The 21,130-nt window shown below is 45.7% G+C and overlaps 1 protein-coding gene across 1 annotated transcript in view; it reads right to left on the bottom strand.

Moving 5' to 3' along the window:
• Window positions 1–21,130, bottom strand: part of Sorl1 (sortilin related receptor 1) — a 165,111-nt gene that overhangs the window by 142,460 nt on the left and 1,521 nt on the right. The window contains exon 2 of the mRNA XM_077796964.1: window positions 5,819–5,935. Coding sequence (XP_077653090.1) covers window positions 5,819–5,935 — 117 coding nt within the window. The remainder of the gene's footprint in view (window positions 1–5,818; window positions 5,936–21,130) is intronic.

Raw genomic sequence — 21,130 nt, 5'->3', positions numbered from 1 at the left:
TGACTGAGAGAACATCATGCTCCCTCAATATCTGTGGGGAAGTGGTTTCAGGACCCCCAGAGATACTCAACCTGTGGATGCTCAGCCTACTCACATCCTCCTTTACTCTAATCATCTCTAGATCACTTACAATACCTAAGACAACATATATGCTCTGCAGACTGGTTATACTGCATTGTTTTAAGGAACAAGACAAGAAAAAACAAAAAAAGTCTGCACATGTTCAGTACAGATGCACTTGTTTCTCCCAACATTTCCAATTTGCAGCTGGCTGAATCATGGATGCAAAACCTGTGGATCAAGGAGGGTTGACTCTAATTATGTCCATTAAGAGAGAACAAAAAGTAAGACTCGGAGAAGTGAATGACTACCACTAGTAAGTGACACAATTAGGTTAGTTTCTTCTAAATCCATTTGTCTTTCCACTCCACAAGTTACCATTTTGGAGAACGTTCTCTTCTCCATACTTTATGTTTCTCTGTTAAAAAGAAAGGCCACACATCAAATCCATAGGCCACACACGAGAAGGTGTGCTGGCCAGCAGGAAAAGCCTGTCTGAGATTCTCACACTTCCAGGAAAAAACATCCTCACTACCAAAAAGCCCCTCCTCATTTCCCACCAGCCAATGACCCCCGTCTCTTAGGGCTGGGGGAGCAGCTCAGTGCAGAGGGCTGCCTACCATGCATTAAGCCCTGGGTTCAATCCCCAGCACCACAAAAGAAGTTAAAAATAAAAATCTCTTGGGTCTTATACTTAATAGAAGTAAAGAGTAGATATGTAAGTGCTCACCCTATGCCTGAACATTATGGAAGATTGTTCATTGACATTCCTGGCCCTCTATAGGTTGAACAATTCCAACATAATCTTTTTTATCCCTTTATGTCTGTCAGCTTTTTTTTGTCACTGTGACCAAAAACCTGACAAAAACAATTTGAAGGAAGAGAAGTTTATTTTGGCTGACAGTTTCAGAGGTTTCAGACCTTAGTCAGCAGGCTCCATGGCCTTGGGCCCTAGGTGAGACAGAAAGTCATGCGCGGAAGGGTGTGGTGGCAGGAGAAAGCTGCTCAGCTCTCAGCAGCCAGGAAGCAGAAATCAAAGAAGGGACCAGGAACAAAACAGAGCCCCAGGGCACACCTCCAGTGACCTGCTTCCTTCAACCATGCCCCACCTGCCTACAGTTGCCACCTCCTCCTTGGGATCCTCTCAGCTATGGATGGATTAATTAATCCACTGATGAGGTCACAGCCCTCCTTATCAGATCACTTCTGACCTCTGGGCATGGCTGCACTGAGGACCAAGCCTTCAACACATGAACTTCTGGGGTACATTCCAGACACAAACCATAATTCTCACAATTCTTATTTGTGTTTAATTGACAAAAGACCATAAGGCAAGTTACCCACTGGCACACACTGAACAGCATACTAAAGGCCTCTGACAGTGCTGACTGAACCTCAAGCTGACTGATGGCTTCCTGGTCCTCAGACAGCACCCCCAAGAGCAACCAGAATTTGCTGTCTTCTATTCCCGGCAATATGACGTGGCTCACACACTGTCCACGGTGACCTCCAAAAACTGGGGCAGACGCCCTGCTCTCCCTGTCTTGTGCTGCAATTGCTGTTTTCATCCAGACAGGGCTCTGCACTAATTAGTCCTCTCTGACCTCAACAGGACACTATTCCCTAAAGAACAAAATTCAGCACCGGAAGAGTTACTAAACTACCAAGCTGCCAGTTAGACCATTTTCTCTCCTATAAATATGGTCCTTCAAAATGAACAGCTCAAAATTCTCTTCCCTGTATTTTAAAACTACAATAATAATGAGGAGGAAGAAGACAACTGTAATGTACCAAAAAAAAAAAAAAAAAACCATCACATTTGGCACTGCTCAAGTCCTTTATAGCAGTGCTTCTCAAATTTTAATATGCTTACAAATCACCCAGCAGGACACTAATTCAGCAGGACCTAATTCAAGTCTGGGGTGGAACCTGAAATTCGACATTTAACTCTGCACTTTTGTTATGTGTGTGGTATTGGGGATCAAACCCAGGACATTGTGCCTGCTAGTCTTCCAGTGAGCTACATTGCCAGTCCCCAAATTCTACATTTCTAACCAGCTCCCAGAAAACACCCATGTGGCCAACCCAGATACTGCATTTTGAGTAGCAAGGTTTTACAAGCACCATCTCAGTAATAAATGAAAACATTGCTATGGTTTAGATCTTAAATCTCCCTCAAAGGCCCATGAATGAAAGGCTTGGTCCCCAGGCGGGGATACATTGGAAGGTGGTGGAACCTTTAAGAAGTGGAGCCTAATGGGATGTCTTTAGGTTCTTGAGAATGTGGCCCTGAAGGGAACTATAGGGGCTAGGTCCCCTCCTTGTTCCCTCTATCCCCTGGGCACATGATGTCATTGGTATGGCTCTGCCATAGGCTTCCCCACTATTGCCATCCAATACCCCCACCAGAGGTCTAAAACCAATGGGTCCAACAGTTATGGACTGGAACCTCCAAAACTGAGCCAAAATAAATCTTTTCTCTTTATAAGTTGATAATATCAAGTATTTTATTATGGTAACAGAAAGTTTAGTAGAACAAAGACCTAGAGACAGTAAACAATCTGGCCTAAGGGCAGACTGCTAATGAATGGCAGAGCCAAGATCCCAACCCAGACATTCTGATTTCAGAGTCTGTGCTAAGCCAGACACCAGCCTCCCGCAGGCTACACAGACTCCGCTGCTAATAAGGGTGGTGAAACCAATCATTCATGGCATCTTTCCTGTTCGATTCTGATCTTCCGGTAGACACTATCTCAGGATGCTCTTGGATGCTCTTTGGCCAATTATGTCACACCTGAGTACTTTGTAACACATATCATGAGAGAGAAGGAATCAAGATTAAGGAAGGGTCAAGATAAGCCACATCTGTTGTTTCACTTCATCACCTCATCACAGAAAAAAATCAGTCCCACGGGCTCCATTCTTCACAGAATCACCAGGTTACAAGTTCAACAGGTGATGACTTCTCTTTTTTCCTGCTTAAGAGCAAACCCTCTGGGATTCCAGCATCCAGATCCACCCTACTTTACATACTGAATATGCATGATGATGTTGGCCAAGTCCCACCTCTCCTGCAGGTTCTAATCAGTGTAAGTTCTTTTTCCTCAGGCTTCTGACCCAGTCTTATGAACCATGCTTTCAGTCTTCTTTAAAGACAATTTGGATCGTTACCACTCCCCCAACACCAACAACTCTGCCTCTGAGTCATAGTTTATTTTTGCATTAACTTTTCACATCAGAACATCTCAGTTTCATCTACCAATTCTTTAATGCAGTTTGTATACGATGCAGGAAATTTCTGCCATACCTGTTTATTAACTCTGGGCATTAAGTCTCCTTTCCATTTAATTTTATCTCATATTTCATTCTAGAATAGTTAATCACTTCAAATGTTCAATGAGCCCTTAGTAGGACACACCCAAATATTTACACAGAGTAAGAGCCCGGCTGGATGGACTGGCAATGCTGAGGGAGACCAACCCTCCTGGTTCACCCAGGACTGAGGGGAGACCCAGCATGTGCAGCTGTCAGTGCGGTTGGTCATTGCAGTGAAACCACAGCCTCACACATGGCATACACAATTGGGTTTAATTCTTATCAGCCCCAAAGTCCCCCACTGATATGCTGAGTGACCTCATGCAAATCCCTTTATGCCTCTAAGCTCCCATCTGTGCAGGAAAAATATAAAACAATGTTGTTCTTTTCCCTACCTTGCAAAAAAATATTTTTTGGACAAAAAAAAATAAAATGTATAAAAACCCTAAGGAAGATTTCTCAACACAGTAGAATCCAGAAATCGGCTCCTGTGCCCAAAAGGGACACCACGGAGCAATGATGGAGTTGACACACACAGGTAGTACCTACAGAGTACCCGGGAGCCAGCAGGCAGCCATTCACAGCCATCTGTGGCCAGAGCTGCTGCTCACAAACTCTGACCTCATTTATAAATGGGTCAGAGTCAGGGCCCCAAACAAGTCTAGGTCTGCTCCAAAGCTCTATATACCCAGACTGGCCACCAGCTATAGCGGTTTCCCACGCACCATGGCTGCAAACACAAAACTATGCATCATGATGGCCAGTCCTTCTCTGGCCCTCCCTGCCAGTGGTTGCCCTAATTCAACTCACTAGAAAATAGCTCCCGGGGGCTCCCTCCAGTCACCTACCTCTGAACACATCCAACCCAAACAGCGGATATTCAAGAAGGTACCTCACAAAGACCAACTCTGTACTCAAAAATTACAAAACTACGTAAAGCCTGGTGTGAGTGCTAGTAAGTTCATCAGGTTTCCTCTGGCCAGGACAAAGCTCTGTGGTGTTTGATGTGTCCACAGACTCACACTTCTTTACCATGGCAGACCCTGATCTGGGGCAGGGCTGTTCCTCCTGCCCTCAAGAAGTCTGGAACACAGGCTACAGACTGGGGATGCACGGGCCAGTCCTGACCCTTTCATAGATTTTACTTGGCCCGCGTGGTGTTTGTAAAACTATACATCAGCTGCCAACTGGTAAGACTCAGCAGTTTCACATAAAAATTCAGACCTCTGGGCTTCTCCTGAACAGTCAGATCTGGCCATTTTGGGCTCTGCCTCCTGTGTGGCACCCAGAGCACAGAGCCAATCAGCAGCGCCCCTCAGAAGTACTTCCTAGTGAAGCCAGATTTAAAGTTAGGTAGTCAGTGTAGTTAGGTAAATCAGGTCTAATACTGAGTGAAATCTAAAATGGAGGCCATGAGAATGAATTCACCCTTGAGCAACTCTTGAAATGTTAATGAAGTCCAGGAAACAGCCCCCAATAGATTTGAAGATAGCCCATCCCAAAGAAATGTTAATGAACAGCAAACTTGAAGATGCTGCCTCTGGAGTCCTTCCTGCCCAGATTAGTTCTTGGGCCCACCAGTGTCCCACCCCTGGGCCTTCCCACCTACATTCTATCACCGAAAACTATAAAAAGGGGAAACAACCGCCCTTCCACGGATTCCACCTCTTGGGTCCCCTTCTTCCTCCAGGAGAAGTCTTTTCTGGCGTCCTTTAATGAACTTCTAATTTCTACTCTGACCTTGCCTCAGCAGGCTTCTCTGGTGTTATTCTTCAACACTGGGGAAGCAAGGACTCGTCACCGGTCCACAGCAGTAACACTAATACCTCTCCAACAGCAACCAAGTCCCAGTCACCACATCTGAACTAAGATATGAAGAAATGGCCTATTGGCCAAGTGGGCCACAGACTTCAAAAAAATGGGAGAGACCTTTTTCCTTTAGAGATGTAAAGAGTGTTGTAAATGCCCAGTGGCTTCCCTCCTGCCCTTTATCTGCCTGGCCTTTGAGTTTGATCTCCTGTCTTCAAAGCACCCAATCTATTACATGCCCTTAAGAATGTGAGAAAATCCATTTTCAACAGCTCCCCCATCAGTGATGGGTTAGAAGACATCAGCACATGGAAAAGACCAATTTGATTCCATTTGGCACAGCTCCAGGCAGGCAGCTCTGCTCAGGAACACTCTTCTGGCACTTTGTTGAGCAGAGGGAAAGATTCAGACCACTCATCACTTCAGGAAGGTAATCACACCTTCCCCGCTGCCTGAGACACTGACCTCACCTCTCCATATTTAGTAAACAAGGGATATGTATATTAACTCCAGATTCTCCTCCCTCTCATATAAGTCCAATTACCCAGTATGTTTTCTGGCACATTAATCCCAGGGGATCAGAAAGGGCACGTTGACAGCATTGAGAAGTGCCCAGAGTAACACAAATACTCACGTCACTGCTCTTGGGCCTCGCCAAGGCCAGGCTGTCCCGAGCTAAGGCCACGATCACGTTGCTTTTCTCTCCAGCCCAGTGCACCACCATCTGATTGTGGGAATCATTCAGACTGACCTGAAAGAGACCAATACAGGAATCAGGACCCCCATGAGAAACGGCCACACCCATGGAAAACCTAGACTTTTCCCTCCTTGGTCACTCAGAAAGGACAGAATTCTGAGATGTGAGTCACTGAGCCAGCAGGGTCTATTCTCCCTGCTACACACGCTTTTCCAGACTTAGCTTCCCTCAGAAGAAATACTAGTGCCCTGGTTACATTCCATGAAATTGTGAGTATCATTAGATTGCAGAAATCTTCTCAGGGTCTCATTGACCTAACCAATTTTTTTGCTTCACTTTTGTCCTTTGTCACATCAATCCCCTGTTCCTCTGATCCTTAGTCCATATGGGTGGCACGAAAACCAAAATATTGAAATCTCTCTCCCAGGGCTGGGACTGTGGCTCAGTGGTAGAGTGCGCGCCTAGCATGCATGAGGCCCTGGGTTCGGACCTCAGCACCACATAAATGTAAAATAAAGATATTGTGTCCACCTAAAACTAAAAAATAAATTAAAAAAAAAAAAAAGAAATATCTCTCCCATTCAAAAAAAAAAAAAAGGACAAGAAGCTGGGACGGAGAAAGAATGGCTAATGGCACAGGAGAGCAGCTGGAAGGAATAACTTCCAATGTTATATAGCACTGTGAGATAACGAAGGCTAACCACAATTAATTCTATATTTCAAAAGAGCTAATAGAGAAGATTTTGAATGTTCTCAAGACAAAGAAATGTTCAATGTTTGAGGTCATACATCCACCAGTGATCAGAACCATTACCTGGATATGCCAATTACCTGATCATTCCATTGTGTACATGTATTGAAATATTACAGTGTGTACCTGAGAAATATGTAATTGTGTCAATAAAAATTAAAATATAAGTTTCAAAAATCCACAGGCCAGAAAGACTGCATGCTTTTCCAATTCTGGAAATGTTTTCCCCTGGCCTGGGGGTCACCATTATTCACTTTCGATTCATGATGGGAAACAAGAGGAAGTCATCATTGTGAGGTATCTTTAAATTTATTTTTAAAGTGTTGCAAGTAAGGAAATGTTTACCAGAACCCAACAGAAATGACCTTTGGATTATTGCTAACAGACGTTCCCAAGCTTTTGATTCTGTAAACCAATAAAATAAAAATAGGTAGAAAGGCCAACAGAGGACTGGGTGGCACCTTCTATTTTGCTAGGTAAGGATAATGACAAAAACAGCCATGGTGTCAGAGCTGAGCTACCCTCTCAATCTGCTTCCTTTGCTTCCTGATGACACTGCAGACCCTTGCCCGGGCTGCCTCGCATCAAGTGTGGCCCTAGGACCACGTTCCAGGCAATGGTCTGTGAGAGGGGGTTCTCAGGGCCACTACAGGCCCACACACAGTCCTGTTTTCTTTCCCCATCTGCAGGCTGCATTCAAAGGACTGGAGTCCTGGAGGAGGGCGAAGCTACAGGACAGAGGAGCCTGGGTCTCTGGGAGAAGGCCCCCCATGGAGGAGTGATACTCACCTTGAACTTCTCCTATAACTGGAAGATATGTTTATACCACCGGGCTTTTGGGACCCATCTGTTAAAACTGAGGAAAGATAGCCTCAGAAAAAAGGCTACTTCTCTTTGGTTATGTTTACTTTACCTAACACTAACTGCCTTACTTTTCTTCCTCTTATTTTACCATCCAGAGGCCATACTACCCTGAGCACACAGGATCTTATCTTGTGTCACTGTTCACTGATGGACACCAGTTTGAGGGCTGGCGTTTTGTTTCACAAAACCTGTGTGGGGAGCAAACTGATGAAGACACAAACCGATCTTCTGGCAGCTGGTGCAATATCTAGAAGCAGAACAAGGTCCTCCGAATCAGGACCTCTGAGATATGCCTGTTCCATCAGCCATCCTGGCTGCTTGGGGACTCCTGGTGCCTTGCAGGGTCTAGCCTGGGTGGCACGCAGCACCACCCCTACCACCAACTCTTGGACTAATGAAAGTTCAAGTCTGGCTCAACCTGCTCTTGAAGCCACTTTATCAGGACTCTGCAGTGGAAAATCCTACCCTCCCCACACCTCCTTTCTCCTTCCTTCCCCTCCTCCCCACCACACCCTAACTTGCCACACCCACTCCATGGGGTGCTCTCAGATGTCACCAGGGAAAAGAGAAACACCTGGGCCACAAACTTGGCAGCCCCATACACCAAGGAGCTAATCCCTAACAGCTCTGCTTTGGGTTTTAAGCACCTGCATTTAATTTGATCTAGGATCCAAATTCTTTTGAAAAACATTTGAAATGAGACCTCTTTAAAGAAAAAGACCCTTGATATATTTTTAGGAAAATACGTTAGTCCAAACTGTCACTTCCCATTCCCTATAGATAAGTCCAGGCAAGCATCAACAGAAGAGTGCAAATAAGAAACAGAAATAAATTATTTAACCTAGGATGCTACAGGCAAAAGCAGCTAAGGGAATCTCCCAAACCACTAAAGTCTCCCTCCAACCTTCCCTCTTCCTCTTGCTCTACTTCCAGTCCACATTTCTGGAAAGAATCTGGAAGCATCTGTGACCCCCGGGAATTCAGGCTCACCAGTCCTCTCCCATACAAATCCACCCTCACCCATGGAACCAGAGGGGAATAGAGAACTATGCAAATATCAATATGATAAAGGATTGGAGACCTACTTGAACCACCCAAGTTCACCCTGGGTCTGGGATGAAAAGCTCTCCAATGTTTGGTCCAGGCATCCTCAAAGAAGATGGTCAAAGTGCCCCTTCTAGCAGGTAACCATCAGACAACTCTTTGAACAGGCTACAAAGCTCTCAGGGATCAGAGTGGGCAAGAGGGCTAAAACAACTTACTGTGGGCTTTCGATGCAGAGGACATGAGATTTATGGGATCCCCCCAACTGGTCCTAAGGGTGAAGGGTGAGACTGAACACAAGAAACAAGCATCAAAATACCCAAGGGCTGTTTTATGAAGAAAGACCTTAAGCAGGCAAGCTTGGTGAGACACCTATTTAAAAAAAAAAAAAAAAAAAAAATCCTCTTCTATCAGATGTCCCTAAGAGCAGGCTGTATAAGGCAGCCCAGTGGAGGGAAAGAAAACAAATCCCTGGCAAGAAATGGCCACCAGGCACGCACACAAACAGTTCCGCTGCCCTCTTGCCAAGATGTCAGGCACATCCTGGTTATGAGAATAACTCCCTGGTGAGTCAGGGTTGATCCCTGAGGCAGCCCAGGTGCCCATCCCCCAAAAGCTCAGGACCAAACTCAGAGGCTGGAATGGATGCACCCAGAGGACAGGGGAGCCAGCAGGGAGGTGGGCAGGCTATCAATGTGATTAAGGCCAAAAGATACATTCTACTCTGGCCTGACCTTCCTCCTCCTTATCCCTCACCCCTACAGGGATAAGCAGGCAGAAGTCAAAGCAGGCTTCTCCGGGCAGCAGTGACCTGTCCACGCAATGTGACCAGGGAGCCAGCAGCCCAGGGCCACCCCCAGCAGCCTGAACAAACCAAACAAGAACAAACCAGGTTCCCATAGCAAGAGCCCTTTAGTTAGGTCAGCGGTGCTTCCCAGTTTGTTTGGATGATTTTCCTTCCTGGGGGATCTCTCCCTGTCCTCCCCCAGAGTCACCAGCCTCCTGGGGGCAGCTGCAGGCTTCCAAAATGCTCCAACCAGCCTCTCCCACTCAGGTCCCACACACTGACCCAGAAGACTGGGCCTGGGAGGAGGTGGGAGTGTGGCTTTTGCAGGAACATAACCTTGAGGAGCAGTCAGTCATAAGGACAACCCCAGGGCGTGAACAACCTTCCCTCTCGGTCTCTGGCTCACAAGGCATAGCTGGAGCCTGATAAATGAGACACAGTTAATTGGAGCTGTAAAGCCAGCAGGGAGGGAACCCAGTGCCTCCCCTCAGAAGGCAAACAGAAAAACCGCATGCCAGGGGACTCTCTGAACAGAACCCACAGCCAGGAACCACAAACGTCTGGAAGGAGGGCAGGACTCTCTCTGCCAGGCTCACAGGCAGGTGGTTAGGATAACCCCCAGAGGTGACCTGGCCCAGGATCTGAATCACCAGGACAGGCCCCAACCCAGACCTATTACTGATTGGGAAGCCCCCTAAACGGAGCCCAGGAATTGGTATTTTTGACAGATGCCCAGTGTCTCCAAAGCAGCCTATTTGGGAAATAATGAATCTAGTCCAGTCCCTTGCCTTCAGTCAGGACCTGAGACTAAATGAGAGGGGCTAGAGAGTCACTCTTTTTCAGGGGAGTGGTTGTCTTTGGGGATTTTACAGTTAAGACTTTATGAACCTTGAAAACAATATGCCAAGTCAAAAATACACACTCACATATGGCATGATTCTCTTTATATGAAATATCCAGGGCAGTAAATCCACAGAGAGAGAAAGCAGGGGTTAGGGGAAGAGAGGAGACCTTTCTTGCAAAATGATGAAAACATTTTGGAACTAGACAGAGCTGGTGGTTGCACAACAGTGAATGTACTAAATGCTATGGAATTGTTCTCTTCAAAACTGTTAATAAATTGAAAAGAAAAAAAACACACAAAAAAAAAACCTCTCTGACCTGTACAACATTATACTTCTCCAGTGTGGATCCAATACCTAGGAGCTCCCACTCTCAATACGTACTTCTTTCATTTCATCTCATCTCGAGCCCTCATGCTACCAAAATATGCAGCTAGAATGAGTCATAGAGAAGGCAGGCTGGGGACTGGGTCCCTGGCCAAGGCAATCCTTCAAAGTGCTGTCAGCATCATCTGCAGAGCCAGAGCAGCCACACAAGCCTTCCTGTCCCCGGCTGGAGCAATGGCTGCAGACTTGGGGCTAGTGTCCACTGCCAGCTCACAACAATCGTCAGCACCCACACCCTGACACATCTCAGTGTCTTCATCAAACATCACCTCCACCCCCAGGGCTATCTCTTGGTCCCCAGCATGCCCTGATGATCCAAAGAGGTGAAACGATGTGCCTCATATTATTCAGAGTAGGAGGAAGAATCTGCTGCCACCCAATCCTCCTGCTCTGGGTGGTTATAAATAGCAGGGAAGAAATAAATTGCTTGTTGTATGAAGGTACTGATTAGTCATGCATTCACCTACCAATGATGTATGCACGGAGGTCTAAGGGTGGCAGGCACCCTGTAGGCTCTTTAATCATTTCTTACCTGCAAGAATGCACAGAGTACTTCCGGGGAAAATTAGGGTTGCCATGTCTGAACCGGCCCTGAGAAGCTGCCAATAAAACTACCAGAGTCTGTATGGTGGTCTAAGCTACTCAGGAAGATGGGGCCCTTCCTGGAATGGGTCACATATGTTCTGCCCATTCACTTCTTCCATCATTACCTCCTTCACATTGGTCAAACCCAGAGCTCAGGATGTCCTAGACATCCACAGCCTGTCCTCACTCCTACGCAGCTTTCTTCTAGAACACAGTATGAAGCCCTACAAACAAGGCAATCTGGCTCATTTCTCGGCTTCACTAGCAGCAAAATACAAAGAAGTATTTTTAAAATTCTGCAATGAAGTCTAAAACAAATATCCTGTCCTTCAAGTCTGAGGACAGAGGCAGCCGCTCAGTCCCCTGAACTGGAGGATACGACAGGGCCTGCAGAAACCAAAGACAGACTCCCGAGGTCCAAGAACAACAAGGTTTTCTCAAACCATGAGACCCAAATGCGAGGCATGCAAATCGCCTCCCAGTGTCCCCTTTCAAGACCCTGTTCTCACTATATTTAGAAAGCTCATTACCATCCCTGGACTCTCCACCTCAGGAGAGCTGGAATCTAGTTTCCGGGGCGTTCCCTAAAGACAGCTCTGTGCCTGGAATCTCAGTGCACTCCCTCGACTTTGGTGTACCTCAAGATGCTGTCTTCACCAGAGGAACTCACAAGCCTGACAAGTTCACACTGTCCACTTTATAGATGAGGAAACAAAGGGACAGGGACCTTGGAGTCATTCTTAGCATTCCACTAGATGAAAAAATAAATAAATACTGATCACACACACACACACACACACACACACACACACACACACACACACACCTTTTCCTTCCTCTTTACCATGTTCTCACTGACTTAGTCACTCCTGACTGATCCTTGGCAGGGGCACCCTATCTGCCATGTGCTTCTCCCTCCAGGTGAACCACTTTGTCAGTCAGTGATGACATGATGACATGTGTTCTTCTAGGAGTGGTCCCTAATAAAAGAAGCCAAAAAAAAAAAAAAAATCTGTCATGAGCAGGATCACCCCTCCATTTACCAATGGGTAAGAATAAGAAGGAAACCCCAGCACCAGAGAGAACCTTAGAGATCATCTAAACTGCCACTGACAAGGCTCAGCTCAGACAGAGATTTGGAGGTGGTATTCCAGATGCCTTAAAATGTGGGCCCCATGCAGGGCACACAGATACACTGATAAGTCAAGGCTTCCCCAGGAGTCCAAAGCCATTTCTAGGGGCCCTGAAGAGGGTTCCAGACCACCCACTTTCTCTCCTGTTTGGCTCTGCAGCTTCACTATAAATAGCTTCTTATTTCATTCATTCAATAAATATTTATTGAGCACTTACTATAAACCAGATGCTATGCTAGGTGCCTGGAAAACAGCTGACTTCTAAATCCTGCCTCATGGCCCTTAAATTAGTCAAAGAAACAAGCATTAAACAAGAAATTCAATGAATATGATTAAACTCCAGTTGTTGAGCAAGAGACCTGACTGTTGCAGAGGAGTGACAATGCAAGGGGGAGAGGACCTCTAGGTGATGTTATCAGGTAAGGGTGACAGGGAGCAGGGAGGAGGTAGGGGTAGAGAAGGTGGGGCAGAGAAGAGTGACCCAGACCTAGAGGAGAGCCAGGGCTGGGTTGGGAAGGACCTGGAACTTGCTGCATTTTAAGAGTTACAAGACCAGTGCAGCAAGGAGAGCCCAGGAAGAGGGAGGGTTACAGAGTCCTCTGGGTTCGTTGTTGTTGTTGTTGTTGTTGTTGTTGTTTTGGTACCAGGGATTGAACAGGGGCACTCCACCACTGAGCCACATCCCCAGCCTATTTGTAGTTTATTTAGAGACAGGGTCTCACTGAGTTGCTTAGCACCTCACCATTGCTGAGGCTGGCTTTGAACTCTCCATCCTCCTGCCTCAGCCTCCAGAGCCGCTGGGTCCTCTGGGTTTTAAAAGGGAAAAAAGGGAGCACACAGTGAAAAAGCCATGGATCCTGCCTGAGAGCAAAAATTTCACTAGATCATGTGAGAGGGGCAAATGCATCAGTGGCTCGGTTTGAGTCTTGGTCTAAGTCTTGGGTTTTACAATTTACCAGCTGTCTAACTTGGGGCAAATCACTTCTCTTTCTGAACTATAAGAAACTCGTCTGTAAAATGAGATGACTAATAATTCTTCCCAAGTTTGCAAGACTGTTGTAAAAGAAGCAAATGAGATGTAAACCATGAATGTATTTTCATAAACTTCAAAGTCCATAAATATCATTTCAAGTCCAAATGGCTCTCCACTGAAATAAGTCGTTCTTCATAAAATGGCTCCACATTTAAGAAAAAGAAAAAAAAAATCAACATTCACAGCACCAGGGTCAGAACATGGGGACCTAAGAGCAAGCAGTAACACAAGGAAAATGACAAAACACCACATGCTTGAGTCAAGCTCCGACCTTGTGGCCAACTAACACTTTCGGGAAATCTTCCACAACAGGGCTCAGAAACCTGGGGGGAGCCCTATCTCCATCCAAGTCCTGAGGGTACAGCACCCAGATGACTCCATTTTCCAGATTTCCCTCACCAAAGGGAAAGCAATTAAACATGACATCCCAGAGCCAAAGACATGAGACCTGACAAAGGCTCCTTTCCCACACTGGGAGAGAAGCTCTAAACAAGACTAACGGAGAAAGACCAGCATGTTAACCCCCAAAACATGGCCAATTTCTCAGTACCAGGGGTGGCTTCTGAGCTAGCAAGAGGGCTCAGCAACAGGAAGCACTGGGGGAACACTCCTCAGCTTGCTGAACTCTCTAGCTTGGTTCTGATAGCTCTTTCACCTCTCCCCAGCTTCCCACATCCACTCCTAATGCTTCTCCTCCAGTTACTCCAGGCTGGTTTCTGCAATCAACTGCGTATTGCCATCGCCACTACTACCACCCCTGCTCGCCCAGCACACCTTGCCAAATGCAGCAAATCCCTGTGCACAGTGAACTGCAAGACTGTTTTTAACTACTCAAGAGAATTTGGGGGAAGGTAAGTCACAGGTACAGAGTCTCATGTTATGCCATTAATTGAGCACAGGTTTTTTGTTTTTGTTTTTTTGTACCAAGGATTGAACCCAGGGGCACCTAACCACTGAGCCACATCCCCAGCCCTTTTTATTTTTTATTTTGAGACAGGGTCTCCACTAAGTTGCTTAGCCTACTGAGTCTTTGGGATTACAGGTGTGCACCGCTGCACTGGCTGAACACAGGGTTAAAATATTCAAGTGCTTGCGAAAACTCCCAGCTTCCCCAGGCCTTCACCCAACTCTATTGTCCCTGCCTCCAGTGGTTCCTCTGCAGAGTCCCTGGGGCAGCACAACTGATGAGCTACAGCCTTTCTTCTCAGTTCCCAGGGCAGGCCTACACGGTGCTGTCTCTTAAGCATCCTCTGAGGATGAGGGAATCTGTGCCCCTCACTCCGCAGCTTGACACCTCACAGGCACCCACTTGAGTCTCCCCAGTGACTGTCCCTGAACTAGTCTCTCTCCCCAGGTGTCTTTTACTACTTCCCCCCAGGACCTATGAAATCAGCCCATGCACTTCCGAAAACAAAGGTTCCCAAGAGTTAAACATCTAGACCCTACCCCTCAGCTCACTTGCCCATCAAAGTAGGATGCCCTTCATCTCAGTCCCCCATCATATTAAAATCCCTACTGAGGACCCAGTCATTGTTCACACCCACATTTATTCCACCTCAGTATCACCCTGGCCATCTTCCCCAGGCCTCTCTCCAATCCACAATTATTGGAGAAAACATCTTCACTCACCAGGCTAGCCTTCCTTTCTACATAATCAAAGCTCTTTCAATTACCTTCATCAGGGGAAAAACAAAGGGGGGGGGGGGTAATAAGCAGTACCTTGGCCCCTACACGACACAAAACGCATTTGATATACGTACATCTTTTTATTGCCCTTGTCTGCCACTCAGATTTGGGATATGATCACATCAGCCTGCCTCTCTGAGCATTCTTAGCTGTGTTTTTAATCTAATTCAGGGGACTGGAGATAAATCATCATGAAGGGTCCCGATTTTCCAAGCCAAGAGCCTGCAGCAGCAGCAACAGCAATGGCATGCTAAGTTAAAGGGCCAGCCAGCGAGGAGGGGGGGAGGTTTACATGCAATGATGAAGACCACACGCCTCCATTGTTTGTCTTTGTGCCAGCCTGAAAGGTTGAAGGGATGAAAGACAGACCCAGCTACAGTGAGGTAAGTCAACAAGAGCGCAGGAAGTGGAGGCCAGGGGCGGGGAGATAGCCCTGCTGTTAAGGCACTGTTTACATCTTTCACTGCTACACAGAATGCACGGGATCTGCATGGCACCTCAGCACAGCCCCAACACGAGTGGGCTGTCTGCACAAGGCCAAATCACAAGCGAAGGCACAGAGGTTTGGGTGGCCCTTGTGAAAAGTCACCCCTTGGGGCCTAAGTGACTGATTCAAGGAAACAACTGTGCAGTATCCCCCAAAGATGACCACTGTGCCCACCTGCCCTCCAAGGTCCCCTGACACATCCCTATATCTCCTAACACCATCTCCTAACACTCAATGGGCTAGTCAGCAGCCTCCAAATCCCTGGGTTTCGATGAAGCCTTCAGCACTTGCTCCCACTCCCCCTGTTTGTGATGCTCAGAAACGCAGGCCTGGGCTCTAACCTCTCTTGGGTGAAGCAAAGGTCGCCTACAGTAGGGAAAGGAGCCCCCCTTGCAACCCATCAGAACCACAGTGTCTATCCAGCAGCCAGCTGAGAGCCACATGCAGCTATTGCACAACTTTAAATTCATTAAAATTAAAGAAAATTCTTCAGTCACACTAAACCACACTTCAAGTGCTCAATGGCCACCTATGGCTGTCCACTAGACATACTGAACACACAGCTACTGAACATCATCACTGCAGAAACATCTATCAAACGGTGTTCTATTGAGGATCTGTCATAAGGCCAGAAAAGTAGGATCATCTGGCTCCTAACTAGTATCAGTAACATGGGCACTGCTGTCACCATTATAATTAGCCATCACCCGGGGCTGGAGGTGCAGCTCAGTGATACAGCAAGTGCTCAGGATGCACAGGCCATAGGTTCAATCCATAGCACAAAGATACAGATACAGATTTTATATGCATGTAATTACATAATTATTTTATATGTATATAATAGATTTTATATGTATATAATTATAAGCATATAATAATATACATATATACACATATATATATATATACAAACACCCAGTAGATAATATGATTTTGTATTTGCTTTTTAATTCACTATTCTGGTTGTGATTGCTGTGAAGTCCTTTTTTCATGAAACCCACCTCCATATGCATAAAGCATTCCTCATTTTTAATTTAAAAACTAAGCATCACATAGTAACATAGGATGAAACCCAAATCTTAATCATGACCAGCAGCCCACCCTGCCTTTTCCAGTTTTTAGCATCATCAGCCACTTTGATGGGAGCAGACCAGCCAGGCTACTTCTTCGAAGGCCCAAGGTTCACAGGTCGATAAGCCAATAAATTAGGTCGAAATTAACTGTGGCTCATTTTAAACGGAGGGAAATTGATTTTTGCATGTACGTGGCTGGACTGAATATGCCATTCAGTAGATTCTGGCATACCTAGAGAATGAACAGGAAGAGCCCATTCTCATTAACAAAGAGAATATCTCCTCCCTCTAGCCCAGATCACTGGAGGGGAGGATGCTAATCCCCAAATATTCAGTCCAAAAAATAGTGAGCTCTCCTTGAATTTCCATAATATTTATTTAAATCTAAATAAATGAAGAAAAGGTCATCACAATACCCCACTTTTAATACATTTCTATGTGTTATCTACAACTGGATTATTGTTGAATATTTTAAACTCTAAATTGGCTTTCCCTAAACACACTATGCCACCATTTCCTATATTGGCACTTGAAGGATGCAAACTCATTTAATATTCACCTATGCAAAATTTAATTAAGAGTATAAACTGATGCTTTTTAAAAAAAAAAAAAGTACATAAGCAAAAGCGAATAAATTATTTGGGGGATTACCTGCTCTGGAGATTATTAGAATGCCCCTGTGTCCCTCTGTTACAGTGGACAGGACAGGGCTGGCTCCATCTATCTCTGCCCTGGGATTAAACAATGACACTACAAAGATGGCTGAGATCTCTAACAGACTAAACTCTGATGGTAAAATATTCCTACAACATCTATCCTTTGCTTTGGGATGTTCATTGCTGCTAGGATCTGCCTCATGGATCCCAGGTCTCAAAGCAATTTATTAAGCATACTATTAACTTCATTTTACAGAATATAATGAAAACATTCTAGAAAAGAACGCAAGTTAAGAGCAAGATCTGTGATCTCTACATTCTGATATTCTCACAAACCTGGGCCCTACATTCTACAGAGCTGCTTGCCAACATTTCTCCAAATTAGGAGAAGACTCCAGAATGATGCTCCCCTGGCCCACAGGAACCCTCTAAGGGAAATGGAAAGACACTTTCTTTCACCTGGCCTGGAGAAGAACCAACCGTCTGTTTTATGCTATGAGTCTTCAGATAACACCCAGACTATTCACAGTCATAGTGTCAAAACATATTTTACAACTAAAGTTAATCTCATTACACATGATGCCAGGATTACAGGTCACAGAAAGCCACTGGTAATTCAAGTTTGTAATTTTACATGCATCTGTATTATATATCCATAGAATAACTCTAGAAGGTTATGCAAAAACCTGATGACATTGGTTGCCAACTGAGAAGGGGCCTGAGATGAATGAGGGCAGGAAATGGGAGGAAATTTACTTGTCACTACATACTCCTTAGCACAAATTGGTTTTGTAAACACACATTACCTGTTGAAGGTTAAATAAACAAGTTAGATAATTTTTTTATTTTACCCCTTTTTTTTCAATCTCACTCCTGTCCTGGCCCACTTTCACCCTTCAAAGCCTCGTCCACCCTCCAACCCCGTGGCAGGCAAACTCCAAATGAACTAAAACAGTGGCCAGAGACTGCATAGAATTCAATAAGAGATGCCAAGTGCCACCAGGAAGTTTTTCAAGGTCACATCCCTTACTGAGCCAACCCAAGAAGCCAAGCAAGTCTTCTCTGAGGTAGAAGCCAACTCAAAACAGCAAACACTTTGCCTTCTCATCTTCATTTGGAAGCACACAGGTCAAACATCCTGACTTCAGAATCAACTAGCCAATTCTTTCCAGAGCCAGTGTGTCATGCAATCTACTCAAAAAGAGATCTAAAGCCAAGCAGTACACCACTCCCAAAGGACATCCTTTGTCCCAGGGCCTTGTGCTGTAACAGACACCTTATTTTCAGTCTCAAATCAGGACACTGAATATGCCCTGTCCTGTAAAATATAGAAATTATGAAGTAAGAGCTCGTTGGAAGCAAAATAAACCTGTAAATCCTGTTAGGTTTTGTGCTTTGTTCCAAAGGATTTTTCCCCCAAAACAATGCCATTAGCACAAACCAATGACAGTCCTCCCAGACAGCACAGGAAAATCAGGGCTATACGACCCCAGGGCCATGCCATTTACTTCCTCACCACCCGCTGAGCTAATGCACTTTGACTATTCATTTGTGGGTTCACAATGGTCCTCCTTACAAATACCTTTTATATGACTTGAATGTGTGCCCCACCCTCCAGGCCTCTCTTCTTCCAGGTATGCAGTTGGTCCACAGATATTCCCACAGCTGGGGAAACATGGAAAAGCTAACTCTATGCCCTATGGAGCACACAGAGGGATGGGACACTTAGGTAATTACAACACAGGACTCCCACTGGAGCCTGGGAGTAACCAGAGGAATTCCTTGGATATTTTTGAATGAAACAGGTGTTTTCCAAGCAAGGACAAGAGTGGGGAAGAACTTTCAGGCACAGGACAAAGCAGGCATAATGGCACAGAAGCATGGGATGGGAGGAAATCAATGTGGCAAGAAGGATGGTATCCCTTCTTGAACTTGGCCTTTTAACAAAAGGCTTATCTTCTAAACTTTTGAACTTGGGCAGAGAAGTCCTAATACTTGACAGCACATTGGTTTTGATTATTACAAACATGCCTCTAAGTAATGGCATCAAAAACCAGTCTCCCACGAGAGAATCCAAGGAGAAATATGCACAAAATAACAAAGCTAAATTTACTCCATTGATGAGCAGGGTGGGGGGGGGGGGACCAACATCAATGCCAACACAGGCTCTTCCTCAGACACGTATATTCTCCTGAAAAAGCCTTCCATTCTCTTCTCCCTGAAGCTGGTGGGTGGCCTTCCCATTACCTCTCAGCCCTCTTCTTTTGAGTAGCTTCTGCCTGCAGCTCATGGTGTTCCCTTAGCCTCACCAAGATCAGAAGACAAGGAGCTGCACATCTGATCCCACCCACCCCTTAACATTCTGAGCCCTGACTACTAATGTATCACAGTGGAGGTGGGGCTGATTTAGTGTGTCCATGTGTACTTGTTCACTTCCAGGACATTTACCTGCCCTATCTGCATCTGCTTTATCTCCTCCTTAAACTAAGTTTAACTTTGTAAAGTTTCCTGCAGGTTGCAGTGGTGCATGCCTATAATCCTAGCAGCTCAGGAGGCTGAGGCAGGAAATTGTGAGTTCAAAGCCAGCCTCAGCAAAAGCAAGGTGCTAAGCAGCTCAGTAAGACCCTTGTCTCTAAATAAAATACAAACTAGGGCTGGGGATGTGGCTCAGGGGTCAAGCGCCCCTGAGTTCAATCCCCGGTAAACAAAACAAACAAACAAAAAAAAAAACACTGTAAGTTTCCAGAAAACAGGGATAAAATTGTACTCATCTCATCTGTACCCTCACAGAACCAAACTCCAAGCAACACTAACAGAAAATACTTCAGTTGCTTAGGTTTAAAACTTGAAAGGGGATTATAAAGTGGAACTCGGCATGAGGCCAGAGGAGGATGACCATATGATTTATAGTTGCATCCTGACACTTTTGAGTGAAAGGGATATTATTCATAACTGTGTCTGTCCCAGGAAAAAGAGGCAAATGTTCCCCCTTGCTAGAAAGGCCATTACAAATAGATGTGAATCTGGAGCTCCCAAAAGAGCCCTAAACCCCTTTAGTCACTGATTCCAATTTTGCAGTCTGAAAGGTCCACACAGATATGACCTGTGACGGAAAGCCCATACCGGGAAGTTCTTCCTTCTATCTGACTCACATCACTAAAGAGTAAAGTCAATGCCATTTTTCATGAACCTCAAGGTGACAGAGAATAAGGGCACAGGAAGGCAGCAACAGAACAGGAAAAACACTGTCTTGGGTATTCACTCTTCGGTGCGAATTCCTCACTGAGCTCCCCTGATGGCTCTGCGTCCTTCAGCTGAACTAAACCCAGTCCGGCCGGCCCAGAAACACAAAAGCCAAGAGTTTGGGAGTTACTCCCAGTGAAAACAGAGTTCATCTCTAACCTGGTTCAAATCCCCAGGAGACTCACAAACCAAACCCAAAGAAGAAATGGTACCTGCCTACGTATTTTTGAAACCAGAAAGCTCCTCCTTCAACCAAAACTACATCTTAAGGAGAATGGAGCTCTGGAAGGGACTGTCCACCATCCCTCCCACTCTAAGCCCCTAGAACTGGGCCAGTTGGGAAGACTCAGTGAAAAAGGGAGTGTCTATCCCTACCCACTACCCACCCCCCACACACACACACACACAAAACACACTCACACTCACTCACCAGCCCCAAGCTCCCTGTGGAAAGCAAGGACCTTGCTGACATCTTTCCAACAATACAAAATACAAGTTTCAGATGGGGGTGAGAAGAGGGGCAAGGATCTGCGCCCAAGTGGAATGGAGCAGATGGGCTCCAACAGACCCCTGACACACACTCCTCCTGTCCGGGAGCTGATGGTGAAAATTAAATGCTTCTGCCCACTCACCACCACTCTCTCCCTTTAGAACCACATACATCTGATTTTAGAAAGG

The sequence above is a fragment of the Urocitellus parryii genome, chromosome 4, assembly GCF_045843805.1.
Source record: "Urocitellus parryii isolate mUroPar1 chromosome 4, mUroPar1.hap1, whole genome shotgun sequence".
Classification (NCBI taxonomy): Eukaryota; Metazoa; Chordata; class Mammalia; order Rodentia; family Sciuridae; genus Urocitellus; species Urocitellus parryii.
Note: the sequence above shows the minus strand (reverse complement) of the source record. Positions and strands in the feature narration are given on the sequence as shown.